Genomic DNA, 15,688 nt, shown 5'->3' on the forward strand with positions numbered 1-15,688 from the left:
AAAAACAAGACATGTGTATGGCTGCTAGGTGCACATTTCGTCTGCTCTCAAGTGCTGTGATGTGTCACTAAGGCCTTTGTTCCCACAGAGTGTGAAGAACACTGGTGCCAGGTGATTTACTGTTGCATAAAAGCTCCACTATTACACGGATGTCTGTTGAATTTGAAATATAAATAGGACCAAAACTGTATATTATTTATACTTCAACACATTGCGAAAAAAATACTTGAACACACTGAATCTAATTGAGTCCCAAATAGGCCTAATACCTCAAGACGTTAGCCCCATATTCTGCACACAAACTACAAAAGTATGAAATAATCTTATTAGGAATTTTAATGAATTTTCTAACATTTGAATCAGCTTTTTTTGCAGTATTTAAATATCTATTTATTTATAATCAACCAATATTGCAATTTAGCCTATTTACAACTTTACCACCATTTACATGTACAGTATTGCAAATGGCAATCTCCACTTGGTCATATAACTAAACTGCGCTGTATTTATTTGAGTTTTCTAGTGTTCAGTTTGATCAAGGGTGACAGAGGGTGAAACGCCCAAGTATCAGCAGCAGACAGGCCTCACTTATACTTCCAAGACACGGCCACACTGACTAATGACTAGTGGACCGCTGTCAACTCCAACTGCAGACAAACAGATAGAGAGAGGGTCTATATTTAGTGTTGATACCATTAAAAAGGCATATGTGCATGGCATATCATCTGCGGCCCGGGCCCTTGTGAGCAGATGTCCAACCGGCATGAAAACGAGAGCACAAATTCAGACTTCTGCTGCAGACAGGATTATGAAATGAATCAATGTCCACAGTGACATCCACAGCTGGTCACAAACAATGCCATTTGAATAATGACGACCGGGGAAAAGGTAGCTTGCGTAAAAAGGAGTAATTGTGTCTTCGATGTATTTGTCATTTTGATCACAAAGAAATGGTGCGCTTCAGGTTGTGATTGTACAGGAAATTGCGTAAAACTTTCAATACTGTACAAATAAAGAAAACAGTGTCACAGATGGCTAATGTGTAAACACTGGAATTTTCCCAGTATAGGACAAATTGGCAACAATGGACTTGTTGCAAGTTTGTTCCGACACAGAAAAACATATTCGACATACTTCGACTACGTAGAAACACAGCATTTGTATAACTGGATCAGTGTTAAATGAAAATGTAAAAATTTAAATTTGTGTTTTAGGAGGAGAGAGTAAAGTAGTCACAATCCTATAAAAATAGACAGGTGGCATATTGTCCGTTTTATTGGCCACTTGCCTCCTTGTTTTCCTCTTGTAAAGCAAATGAGCCATAGCATATATAAATGTGAATTCAAATGTTTCATGTTGAAGGGAAAATGAATGGAACAGGTGTAATTTACAGTGATGGATAGAGAGATAGATGAATAAATACATAAATTAATAAATAAAATCAAATTGCTTTGAATGCCAGGGGAAAATATGATGAAGAAAATGGCAATTGAAACGTCCTTCACAAATAATTTAACCAATTACCAATTACCACTTATGCATAACTTCAGAAATATAATCCTTTATTCAGATTTGTGAAGTTTATGATTTACGTTGACCTTTGTTGTCTTGTTAGTATTAGTATTGGTTAATTTGCATAGGGACAGATAAAACATTGACCCAACAGCCCGGTGCATGTACAGTACCAGAGAGCTTGTAGCTAATGTGCAGGACACAATACAACAGAGCAGAGGAATGAAATGACATTGCTCTGGAGACATGTACAACATTGGACACATCACAAACACCTTCAGTATGTTAAATCTGAATATCTTTAAACTCAAAATACTTTAAGAGATCACAACAAGATGAAACTGAGTGTGTCCCAAGTTTAGATACATTTAAACGGGAGCCTAGTATAGGAAGATTAAAGCTTTGTTTTTTTTTATCTTTGATCCAGGGCTTCAAACAATGACTATTTTGCTTATTTATTATTCAGACTTTTTCTTTACTTTATTGTAAAAGGTGACTATGAGATGTGTTAGTAAATTTCAACCACATGACGCTATAACTATGGACAACTTTACAGACAAACAACTAAATATAGTCTGCTCTGTGTAAATAAAACAATTTTGCCAATGTTTTCTTGCCATTGAATGAAGTCGCGACTCTACTGTGCGGCGAGAACATGCTGAGTAAGAACGCTCTAGAAATGATGACAAAGTATGAGAAATAGGATCTGACCTTGCGTTAGTGCACGGTGAGCAAGCAGACACCATCCTCGCCTCTCTCCCGGCCCTCATGACCTCTTGACAATCGCTGTGCCCATTCACACTCAATTAGCTTTCTCTGTGAAGGAAAACCCTTTGCGGCCAATCCAGTGCTGGTTAAGTTGCAAAGAGGTGACTCGTGAAAAAGGGAAAACGTTGCGGATAATCCCACATAACTCCTGAAATAGCAGGACATCCATAAAAATGCTCACAAAACAATTGCTATTACGTTCTATATTTGGCAGTGCAGGCGGTTGACAGCCTCATCTCTCATCTATGATATTCCCTCGCATCTCTTTTGCTGAACAGAGCAGTTGTAGAGAGGAGGATGGGTCAAGGATGTGAGCGCTCTGATTGGCTGGGGGCCCTGTGGTGTGTGGGCCGGTCTCTGAAGCCGGTGCCCTCAGAGTGGCTGCGTTTGATAAGGGTGGTCCTTCACCTCCTCATACACCTCATTATCGGCCTGACTCCCTCTCCTCTCGTCGCACTATCTGCTTCATAAACCAGGTGGGAGCGCCTTAGTTAAAGTGAAACTGAAATAACCGGTAAAACTCAAAGAAATGCAGTGAAGTCCAGGAAATGAGAACTGAAATTCACACTCGCACATACGCCAGATTAAAGTTGACTAAAGTTGACTAAACCAGGACTAGAACAAGACCAAACCAAGTCTACATCAGAACTAAACTGGGCTCATACCAGGACTAAACCAAACGAAGTGTGAATGCACCCAAAATGTGTTATTGTATACAGAAGTAGGCAAAATGTACAAATGAATTACTATTGAATACATATTACAAATATTTGATTCTTACATGATACTTGTATTTAATTGTTGTTTGTTTATTTTGATAACTATGTCTTCTTCTGATTGGTTGATGATATTTATTTCCTGTATAAAAGTAATCCTGATTTTGAAAAATGAGTAGCGGCAATGAATAGTACTAGATGTGGACAATATAGCGGATTTTAGATAATATTGTGAATGTTGTTTTGAAGAGTTTATCATTTATGTCACAAACTGTTACAAAACGAGTTGATTAAAAAGTATATATACATTGTAAACTTTTAAATAAGGGTATACGGTCATATTGCGGCACTTTTTTAATAAATTACATAGGCATTTCACATTTGTATGATAATCGAACCTCAACTAATACTTTTAAAGATATATTTAACACATTTCTGTATTGACTATCTGAAAATAATAATAATAACACATATTAATAATAATCGAGATATAATGGAAGTATAATGGAGTAATGTAAGCAGCCTCAACTTGGTTTTGTCCATTAATAACAGAACTTATACATTTGTAAAAAAAATACCTTGAATTAATAGGGTATTGTTCTTGCTGTAGCAAAGACTTACACAATATTTCTATAGTATTATCCCCGCAAGATCATGTTATGTGACAGTCAGCACACAAGGGAACGCAGAACTTGGATCAGATTTTATGACCTTCAAAAGCGCCTCTAACCACAGGAACAAATCAATTCTCCATGCAACAAAAGAGAATACAGGACAGGTCAGGAGATACTAACATTTATATGCAAAGTAAACATATTAAAACGGAATCATTTCAAACCATTCTGTTACTAGAATACTTTTCCTTGTAATATTTCTCTCGTGCAGCCATGAGACCTCATTCTTGCTTACTGCAGCCACAGACCCTTTCTCATGCATTATTTACAATTTCTCCTACACAAAACAAATCAATCTCCTCCATCACAATACTTCATATATAAATTCATAGGACTTTTCGTAGATGGTCCACGAGACATTAAAGGAAGCAATTTTATTTTTACATTAAAAGGCTATTTAGAGTCAGCAACAATTAATCTTCAAAATATTCATTCGATCTATAAATAATATCTTTCTTTCTTTCTTTCCAGTATATATTTTTTTTCATATGTTTACTTAAATAGTACTATTAAGTAACTAGTAAGTAAATAGTAACTGCTTTAATCATCATCATCAAGCAAATTTGGGCAAAATAAAAGTGAAATGTAATTACTGTATTATGTAGCACACTTGGATGAATCTTTTTTTATATAGTTTGACACCAGGTCAACAAAATATCTTAAGTATAACAAAAATATACACAAGTCAGCCAGTCCCAGTGCAAAATGAGCTGCTTACCTGTCTTTGAGGCCTGCTTTTACACAGCTGACTCGTGAATCTCCAAAAGCTCAGCTGTGGTGTCCCACTCACAAAGCTTTGTTTGTGCCACATGTTATTTGTCCAATAAAGCCAAACAAAGGCATTCCACAGCTTGCAACTGTATTCATGGCTTCAGCATCCACACATTCACAACACACTTGGGCACAAAGCTCGGAAAATGACCAGCACGTTGCCTGGTCAGTGCAAGTAACAGCAATAACACATCAAATATGAAAGAAATGTGCAGTGGGCCTACCTCAATTTCCCCACTGCACTGTCCGACCTGAAAAGACGGAGAGAAAAAACACATTGAGAACAGAGAATGTTTGCAGTTAAAGCATCAAGCATCATTTATTGAACTATTAATTGTGAAAACTAACAACAAACAACAAGTTGCATTCACACCAATAATGTTATAATTTCAGTTGTAAAATATGGGCCTAGATAACGCTACTGAGATACACTCAGTTTTGGAAAAATATTGAAACGTCCAATCCATAAATGTAGAACCTTATGGTTATTTGTTAGAGATTAGCTTTACACATTTGCCATATTAATCTTATGGCCTCAAATCCTTTTAAATGACAAAAATCATGTCTTTGGGTTCAAATAATGGCACCACGCTCTGATGCTTTTTGTGGGAAAAAAATATATAATTTAACTTTTGTTTATTTGTGCTGACAGTTTGTGTTTCCCGTGGACAGGCGAAGTAATTACTGTGACATTAACCATAAACCAGGTCAAAAGCAAATTCTGACCTTCCTCCAGCTTAATCTTAAACTATTGACTCTAATATATTGTGCAGCCATGTGAAAATAACTTATAGAACACTGCAGGCTTTATTTTAAATGGAACAATCTGTGGTGTGTGTGGTAAAAGGGATTTTTCCCTGTCTAAATATACAGACATAAAACACCACTGAAAAAGCTGTGTGGTTTTAACAGTTAGGCAGGTAAAATGAATTGGTTTTCAATCTGAAAGACGTGAAAATACAGAGCTGTAAAACATTTCAATCTGTATCTAAATTGTTAATTACATATTCATCAATGACTTTTGAGGTAATTGAGGTTATACATGATGACACATTTACTCTGTCTAACAAAGACACTTGAAATTACATAACCCCAATTAGCACAGTATAGTAGACACTCCAACACAAACCAGTGCAGTATCATAAAGCAAAGTCCTGTCAGTATTAGGAACTATGCACAGATCTGCAAATAAACCACAGCTTGACATGCAGTGTTCAGCATATTGCTAAGTCAGCGAGCTAATGGTTACTGTGCAAATGATGAGAGCAAACTTAGCCCTGCAGAGGAGAACAGAGAGAGAGAGAGTTAAAATACATTTGGAGCAGCGTTAGGCAGCAGTATGCAGCGGTTTTTACCTGCAGAGGAGACATGACATGCCCTCTAAAGCCGGCTAAACAGCGCTCCACTCCCCACAGCCTCTGCACATGTCAAAGTCTACGACGCTATCTGCAGCACAGCGTGCACGAGCACACACAGAAACATGTCCCATAGATCCTGCTGCAGATCCTACAACGCAAGAGTGGACGACACAACGGGAGGAAGTGCGCAGGAGCCAAAAGAGAGAGGGGGCTGACTACAGTGATGCAAGAACAATGTTAGACCAGAAAGGGTTAAATCATGCACTTTTGGAGAGCTGGTTGTGAGAGGGGCAGTGGTGGAAAGTAACAGTGTACAAAAGTAAAAGTATTGTACATATCTTTACAGCTGATACTTTTGACTTTTAAGTTACTACATTTGAGAGATGGTATCTGTACTTTCTACTCCTTTAGATTTTTTAACTTGACTGAAAAGTAAAAGTATTTTTTCAAGGGCTGTTGTGGCCAAACCTAAAAAGTATCGCCATGTATTTAATCCAAACTGCACTCAGAAGACTACAACTCCACACAAATTCATGCAAAAATAAAAATTTTAACAGAAAAGTACTAGTAAACAGAATGTATATATGTTGACTTTTGAGATAACTCACTCCATATCTTTTAGCTGGAGTCCCATATATAATCTTAACTTACTATTTTAATTTTAACTTTTAACTTCCTACGATTTTAGATCCGTGAAAGGGCTGAGTTTATGATATTTTGCCTACTTTTTTGTTCAAGTCCAAGCTTTGAGCAAATAAAAATAGGCTTTACATACATTTTTTTTGCAGGAATATTGATTTTTTTATTTTTATCAAGATCACAATTTGATGTTTTAATAGTTCTCAAAATATGTGTGTTACATTTTTTTTTAATGCTTTAATACTTTTTTTTATCATTGCTCTTGTACTTTTGCTTAAGTAACAAAAAGGAGTACTTCTTCCACTGCAGTTGAATGCAATTGAAAAGGCCTGTAATGAAGTTAAGGGTATAAAATATGTTTCAGTATGTTTCTGTCCACTAGAAAAGTGTCACTATGCAACAGGGAAAGTCTGCAACCTGCTTTCATGGAATGAAACGTATCCATCTCCAGGCCAGATCTATGGAGAGGCGAACCCGCTCCAAGTAAGAATGCATGAAAAGAGCAATAACAACACCAAGTCCTTGTAAATAGTCAAATTTAGCCTGCATTCCAAATTCTACCACCAACGCATTTAAGTTATTGAAATAAATTTAATTAATTAATTCTTTGTTAAACTTTGCACCCAGCATATACTTTTATGAAGCAAATCCCAAATCCAAACACACAACAAAAAAAACTAAAACTGTCAGAGATGTCCAAAAGTGACACTTTGGCCACTGTTTCTACTTTGACAGGAAAACTTTGCATTAAGTACATTTCACATTTCGAGGAGACACCTCCAGATTTCCACCGGCCTGTCACTGCTGCTCACGGCAACTGAGATATACCAGGCTAATAATAAGGCTTGACTGGAAATAACCTAAAAGCCTGCAGCAAAGTTGAACATTATTATATATTTATGAATAGAATAGGTCATATATACATTGGAGTGAAATGAACAACATTTCCCAGCTGTGGTCCAAGATTAGAGCATTGAAACAACATAGACTAATAACTTCATGACCAACATTAGAAACAGTGCAAAGAAAAACACTGAAAAGAAAAGACGAAGCTTCACTGCCCTCTAGTGGACATTCAAATATGGTCTTCAATGGAAACTGAACAAAAATATTTCTGGCAATCGATCAATATTGCAAAATGGCTGCCCTAATAGGCCCCATTGAGACCAAATCCAATACAAATGAATGAAATGCAAAAAAATACAAGATAAGCTCACCTTTCCTGTCTGATCAGTGGAGTGAGGAAGCGGCTGCTCTCGTCCTCATGGCTGCTCTGTTGGCTGCTCTGCTGACTGCTCTGCTGACTGCTGAACAAAACATAAAGACAATTACATTACAATTCAAGTACTAAGAAAGTTATTATATGAATATTTCTCACTGCACACGTTATCCATGTTTTGTATTTTTTGCAATGTAAATGCATCTGCAATTATTTAGAGCTTATAGCACTATATTGGATGTAAAAGTGCAACGACACACAGCCTTTTTGATGGTAAATTGGCAGTTTCACACTACAAAATAGGGCTGATGTTGTAAGACAACACTTTGAACACTAGAGGGCGTTATATTATCTATGCTGTGTACCATAGCATAGTTTTCCTCCAGTGAAAGATGACTAAAATGTTTAAGTGATAATCATTAACAAAAGCACATGAAAAACATGTGGTCTGATATTACAAGTAGAAATCAAAGAGATCCAAGAAAAAGAGTGAAACTCAAGCTAATGTGTATGATATATATGTGTAAAGTTAAACATGCATACATTCAAGTGCTCCATCACAGAGTTTCTTTATTTCATATTTATTTAGCCTTTCTTATGGTAGTAAAATATAGGCCAAACTGGGAAACAACTCTAATCCTAATCTGATTTCAGCAGCAAGGGAACTGTGATGCCGAACAGTACATGTGGAAGCAATGTCACATTTTACTGTATTCAGTAAAGACTACAGGGGGGAAAAAGAAAATGAAAATGTACTTGTATTTCAATTCAGTGCTCCTTGTTGTAATATCAGCATGAGCTCTGGTCTTTGATGAATAATGTACCACTCATAGACAATTGAGGCAAAACACGCATTGAAAATGATACGCGCATGAAACAGAACACGGGTATAGCACACACAGCTCAAATAGGAACATGTAACACCTACTGGTCTATACGTTTAATACAAAAAAATCACCTCATGAAGATGATGTATGACATTTTAACCATGCAATAAAAGATGACGTCCTTGTTGTTTTGTTTTTATTAGCAGAGGTGGCTGTGTGTAATATTTAATGAGCACAGAAGCTCAGTGGAAGATGGAGTCACTCACTCAACACAGCTGCTATAAAGGATCTTCTCTATACATCTACAATACTATACTACATTATACTCCAATACTATACTCCAACACTGACTAAATGAGAGAGGCTGGAGAGAAACAAGGTTATACACAGTGACAAAGTAAGAAGTAATAAATCATTCCGGTCCAAATCTCAATGTTAAAAATCTTAGATACTTACAGCATTGCCATTGCCTCCTTTTAAGAATGCAAGCTTGTGACCTTTGCAAATTCTGTACGTAAGTTTTACAAGAGTTTCTGTCAATTATAAATGGTAGTTAGCTTGTCATGTTTGTACATCATTAACCTGGTATTTAGAAGTTGCTTGATTTAACAATTAAATATTAACAGACTATAGACACTTCAGTCATACTCATCTTCAACTGAGTAGATTTAGAGTAACACGTTCTATGCTGCTTCAATTTGACAAGAACTGACAGAAAACATTCAGGTTGAAGTAGATCAGTGAATAGATGTTCTGCTTACATTCACTCGCTTTCATTCAGGTTTTAATAACTGAAGAGTAAAACCAAATCAAGGGAAAAGGGACCGTTTTCCCCCGTATAACTTGTGAGGTTTAAAAAAACAGGCAAAAGTGATATTGCATTTTTGCTAAATAATAAATGTTAGTTTGTCATGTTTGTATATCATTGACCTGGTGTTTAGAAGTTATTTAAAGCAAGACTTATACATCAACAGACTACAGATTCTAGAATATAATAAATTTTGTTTTCAGGACGATTTAATCATAATCAGTAAATTAGTAGATTGGGTAATTTAAAGAAATAAATCACTCTGCAGCTATGATTTCACAAGGTCTGAAGCAATTAGTGCAACAAACATTCTGATCCAGTCCTTTTCATTTATATTGCTCACAACACAATACCAAACCAATGAATTATTTGTAAAGTTTAGAAAGTTGGCAAATACGTGATATTTCTTCCCAACTCCCGAATAGCATAGTGGGTTTAACAAATTGAATAGATCTTTTCAACCTTATTTTTTGTATAGGAAATTGCAAGTAAGAAGAAAATCCTAAAGGCAGCAGGTGAATATAAATGAGAGAAACTGCAGCAGTCTCCAGTGTCATTGAGCAGACAAGGAGTTGTGACACTTTTTATACCCTGACATAATAACATCCATCACCCACTGGATGGGCAGTGAGCATCAGTGAATTAATAAACCATTGAGAAAGAAATGCTTATACAGTAAAAGACTTTGGGGATTGTGCCTGAAATGATGTTGAATTATTTACAGTAAAACATTTAAGTCCAACTTTTTGGGAAGAGAAACTGTTTAAAAAATGTAAGTTTAAAGGTGCACTATGCAGACTACTTGTCTCCATGGAGAAGACACTGCTTTGCCTAGAAATGTATACAAGATTGCAATAAACAACTCCATGAAGCCAGCAGATGGTGCCCTCTGGCCAAGTACAGGTCAGGGGTCTCATTCATAAATGGTGCGTACATACAACATTTTGAAAACCATGCGCACAGGAATGCACAAGGTAATGGCTCATTTTGTTTCACTTAAGCAAAATATTAAGTTAATCTAAAGCAGTCGTGAAAGGCTAAAGGCCATTGCATTTGAGCAAATGTCAGGGCAATTTAGTCAGAATATCTGAGTTTTCACAAAAAACTCACATGGCTGTGTCTCTGCCCCTCCCTCTTGGTCTCTGTGAGTCACTCAAACCCGCTCATTATTGATCATGTTTAGGTTAATATCATTCATAACTCACTTTGTATTGCCCTTTGTGGAATCATTTCTGCTCAATGTTTGAGGATGAAATGACCTGCTGAAATGGGTACTGAGGGTTTTATAAATGTGAATATTTTTCTACGTTCATGAAGTCTGGGTTTTGTCCCCACGAACTTAGTTTCACACACATTTTTATAAACGAGACCCGAGACCTGTGAAGACTCAAACAATCACAGTAAGAATGCATGTTTTTGACGGTATTTTAATGTAATAAAAACACCTAGATATATCAGTTTAATGCCACTGTAAAACATTACAGGCAAAGCAAAAACATCTCCATGGAGACAAGCAGGAAGGGGGATCTCCCTCCAGAATAGTTACCTTAAAAAATAAGAGTCGGAAGTGTCTGTTAAACTTACATATAATTTAAATGACTGCTTTTTTAGAAATACACGAGAAGAGAAAATACTGATGACTCGACAGATGGCATAATGATGATGAAGCTCATGAAGCTGTTGTAAAAGATGGGACTGGAATGTGCATAGTAAACATCAAGTATAAAGAAAACAACACACCGTACATGAATATTATGCACAAGTTCTATTTCCTCGATACTATAGAGCACTTCATTTGAACAGCTTTATGTGCCTTATCTCTGAGTGGCACTACGAGCTGTGAACACCAACAGCAGTATTGACCCTGTGACCTTTCTCTCATATCACTATCTCACTCCTGTGTGCACTAAAGGTATTGATTCTGAGCATCGCATGACCTTTCTTCTGCCACTACACCAGATCACCTACACAGCACTGTCTCCTCCTGATCTAAAAACTACTAGTGACTTCTTGTCAAATGACATGTATTAAGCAAGGATTTGGTGTGAAAGTTGGCCAGTTTTACCAATGTTTATGTATATTATTATAACAAAATGATTTCCTTTATCTATTCTATCCAAACAACACCAACTGCATACTGTGTTTAAATAAGCCATTGATAAGTGATGTTGGTACGATTCATAAGTAATAATAATAATACATTTTTGATAGCCTTAAAGAACAATTCGTTTACTAAGAATGATTCAGCCTCAACTTCTTAAGTGGGATTGATAGAGTAGTTACTAAGCGTGAATCATTCTTAAAGGGGCTGTATCCTGTAATAAAAATCTGTGTTACGACACAAGTTACTGTATTTTCCCCTATATAGGGTGCACTGGGTTATAAGGCGCACTGTCAATGAGTCTATTTTCGATAATTTTTCATAGGCGCACCGGACTAAGGAGCATTAAGCGATTAAGTGTACCACACAAAATTGCTTCGAGGTCATTAAGCTCAACCAGAATGAATCCATATATAAAGAGCACTGGATTATCAGATTATCATCGTTTTTTGAGAAAATTAAAGGCTTTTAAATGCACCTCATAGTGCAAAAAATATGGTATGGTAAATACGGTATATTATAAAAGCATCTATTCGAGACCAGTGTGTCCTGTTGGCACCTAATTATAAAGCAATTATAGACTAATTGTTGTTAGCTATACTGTAATGGCAAAATTGGCTTGCGAAAAGCGCTTTTAAACTTAAAAATAAGGATGCAAGTTATGTATTAGGTAAGAGAGAAATACATGTTGACTGCTGCAAAGAGATTTTTTTTCCTTCACGTTTTTAAGACAGTAAAAAATTTGTTCATTATAAATTAAGTATCTTTTCATGCTTTACAAAGTCTGCATTATTATTAAAAGTTATAGTAATGTTAGATGTTCTGTTAACATGTGTTATACTGTCTCGACACGATATAGTGGCCACATGGAGCTGACCTTTAAAGAAAAGGTTAGTGCAGGGACTTGGAAGCAGCATGGAGGCAATAGGAAAGGCAAAGGGGATTGAAATGAACGGGACAGTACTTATACCAACCTGCTTTCACTTCCTTGCTCCTTCTTTTCTCTGACCTTCAGCCACTTTCTCAACAGGAACCTCTTACGTCTCGGAGAGGCGCTGGGCGTGGAGCAGCTAGACCAAGAGGACAGAGCATCCTCATCGCTGGACGGGGTAATCTCGATGGAGGGCAACTGCAGGTACTCCTTTGACCCTGAATGCGATCGGGCGGTCAGGTGATTTTTGGCCAAGCGCGCCCTCTCCGCGTCCCGTTCGCTCGGCACGTTTCTCATCCGCCGCATTTTGAAACGTTTGCGGCGAAGGGTCGGCGTGGAGGAGCTGGAATGAATGCAGCCATCGGACACAGCGGTACAAGCTCCGTCCGAGTAGGCCGGGGCGTCGGACGGTACGCTCACCTGCAGGAGTGGAGGCTTCGGAGTGTCGTTCATGGTTCCCCCCGAGTTCGACCTCCGACCACTGTCTGCTACGATACTTGGATGGATGCAGCTTGAGGCGGGATGGCTCAAAAAAATGCTCAAAAGAAGCACTGGCTATCGGGGTTAGCTCCAACAGAATGAAAAAGTAAGTCCAAGTAAAAATACCGAATAGTTCTGATAAGTCTTGAGCCTTTTCTGCTATTCGTGCCTTGTTTTTTGATTGTGTCAGCAGCTTTACCAGCTTACAGACTGTAATAAAGTGTCTGTGGATGTACTGGTAGAGATAGTTCTGAGAGAGAAGTAGATGAAACATGCATAAGGGGCTTGAAACCCAACTCCTCCACCCGTCCTCCTCCGTGAATGCCCGGACAAAGTTACACCCGCTCACACATTGTCCTTGCTAACCGTCCAAGCTGTTACCTTAGCCGCTAATGCTAACACTACAAGAAAAGGCTCTAGCCACTAAGTCATTAAATATTGATGAGGATGTAGCGTTGATGACTGGAAGGTTGTAGTCTTCGCTTTGATGAAGGAGTTGGTCGGTTGCGAGTCGTCGAGGTGATCCGGTCCGCTTGAAGTTACTGCCTAAAGGTTAAAGGGAGGTGATAGGTTTTTGCAAGGTTCAGGCAAGGCTAGTGATGATGAGGTTATTAAAGAAACAACAGAAGAAAGCAGGAGGATGCATGCACACAGACAGGCGCGCACGTCGTCCACACCAGATAAAACCAATCAAAGGAAACAGGAGATAGGGATGAGACGCACACACAGGCACAATCCCACTCTCACATGTTCTATTTCACCACCGTTCATCAGCGACTTGTCAATACGAGGTCAGTGACCCTATTGGAGTTAAGTTTTAACAGCACAGACATTGCTCTAGACTAGGCAACTCTCTGAATGAAGAAGCAAACTTTGTAGCAGACATTATTGAAATCTTTAGCCATATTAAAAGTAAGTCACAACAACAACTATTGTCACAATGAAACTATTACATAAAGTTTACCTGGAATGTAAAAATCGGACATATAAATTTCATCTGGGGAAAACTATATGTCTACAAAATTAAGTGGGTTTGTCTCTAAGCTAATGCTAATATACAATACATGATCAATTATGTTAAAATAACACCAATATCTGAACTAACCTTTTTATAAAAAACACTTAACTTGGCCTCTATGCATTTTGCAAGTTTGTTTTATATTTAAGCTAGTGTACCGGTATGTTAGACCTTAACTTTGAGACAAAAACACATACTTTTATAAACACATAATTACGAAATACGTAAAAGTCTTAGCATGCTGCCAGCTATTATCCATCTGTAACTCTTTTTGTATCTTTTTCATTTAAATTTTTTTTTTCTTCCTATCTCTGTATCTTTTTTCTTTTTTTGGAATGAGAAGTTCACAAGAGGTGAAGATCTGCACTTTTACGGCAACTGGAACTAGCTGGGTGCTATTGTGAAAAGGGCCTTTTCTCAAATGTGTACATCCCAAACATGAAGTTGAGTAAAACAACTTAAATGTTTTCTCTGTTACTCCCAGACAAATATTAAGTTATGAAAGTTGCATTTGCAATTTAGGAAAACAAAAATAGTCAAAGAATGAACACAAGGTCATGTTAGTTATTGCTGAAAAAAAGCCAAACTGCAGTTCACACTGTAATTAAATTGGACGGCAGCCAAAGTGTAAAGGAGAGAGGCCTTTTTAAAAAGACACTACGAAAAAAAGGTCTGATCTTGAAGATGATCCAGGGATTTAATCAAAATGGAATTTGACACTCTAGTGCACAACAAAGGACACTCAGGCAAATAATCCTGGCAGTAGGTAAACAAGACGTATCACGTACTCTTAAATAAAAGGGCCCTTGATCTGAGATAAACTGTTATATATAACAGTCAACTTTATAGGGAAAAATACTGCTTTTGTTAACATGAATGCAACCATTAACTTAAACTTAATGTTGCTTACTCTTTTTAACTGACTAGATAGAGTAAACATTTTAGTTGGAGGCATATTTATCTTAAAATTCATATAGGCTCTTGCATACGTGCTTGGCCACTGTACATAAATAACAAAGAGCCTCAAACTGCGTGTGAAAGGAGAGTAAAATCATGCATTAATTAAGTCCAGAGACTGTTTCTGGTTTCTAGTTTACACGTTTGTCTCGCCTCTGGTCAGAGCAAGGCACAGATCAGGTGAATGGGGAAAGCATGGCTGAGAATATATTCACATATGTTTGTCAAGGTAGAATGTGCATGTACTGACATACTAAAACATGGTTACTGTCCCATACTCATGAATAATAGAATAGAAGAAATACTCAGCAGTCTACTTGGGGGCGTGTTGATACACCTGGGCTCTGTAGGAGCAGAATGCAAAATAAAAAGCGCAGCAGGAGGGGCCTAATGGTCAGGCCATCTTGTGTGCCTTTGCTCTTTGCCATATACATGAGTGGAGTCAACAGATGGACCAACTACAGTGGAGCTTTGCTGATACAGCTGACACAGAGAGAGGGAGAGACACCTGTTTACTATCACAAAGTGCAAGGCAAAAAATATCCCGTAAATTAGGTGAATTATTAGCATATAAAGTACAATGTATTTATAACCCTTGATGTACAATGACAACATCAAAAAGCTAGACTACATTTGCTCAAATATCAGCAAATACATTTTTCTATGGTTGCACTTGTTTAAAGGTGCATAATGTAACTTTTCTGGTGGAGGGTTTGCCACCTGACATAATTGCTTTGCCTAGGCCCTAGAATGTTCCACAGTATGGAGGTAAACTTAACTATTTCCATTGGAAAAAAGCAAGTGATGGATAGGGTATTGCTAGCTTGAACCTGAGTGAGTTGGTATTCCTTTCAACATTTTTTATTTTAGGTATTTTGAGAAACTTTCTAAGCTTAGCAATAGGAATGG

General features: G+C 37.3%; 1 protein-coding gene across 10 annotated transcripts in view; it reads right to left on the bottom strand.

Moving 5' to 3' along the window:
- gramd1bb (GRAM domain containing 1Bb) overlaps positions 1–12,800 on the bottom strand; it is a 46,111-nt gene extending 33,311 nt beyond the window's left edge. For 4 of the 10 annotated variants that reach the window (XM_072453305.1, XM_072453297.1, XM_072453289.1 and 1 more), the window contains exons 1-3: positions 12,368–12,796; positions 7,656–7,745; positions 4,666–4,692 (exon numbers count right to left, since the gene is read on the bottom strand). In XM_072453305.1, coding sequence (XP_072309406.1) covers positions 4,666–4,692; positions 7,656–7,745; positions 12,368–12,777 — 527 coding nt within the window. In that variant the 5' untranslated portion in view covers positions 12,778–12,796. Of the gene's footprint in view, positions 1–2,223; positions 2,244–4,388; positions 4,408–4,665; positions 4,693–5,796; positions 5,924–7,655; positions 7,746–12,367 lie in introns of those variants that run through there. The other 6 variants (XM_072453322.1, XM_072453314.1, XR_011928097.1 and 3 more) reach the window with 5 other exon arrangements.
- Positions 12,801–15,688: the final 2,888 nt, after the last annotated feature.

Source organism: Eucyclogobius newberryi, unplaced genomic scaffold (genome assembly GCF_026437365.1).
Source record: "Eucyclogobius newberryi isolate DKJ021-1_F unplaced genomic scaffold, fEucNew1.0.hap1 SCAF_10, whole genome shotgun sequence".
In the NCBI taxonomy this organism is placed as follows: Eukaryota; Metazoa; Chordata; class Actinopteri; order Gobiiformes; family Gobiidae; genus Eucyclogobius; species Eucyclogobius newberryi.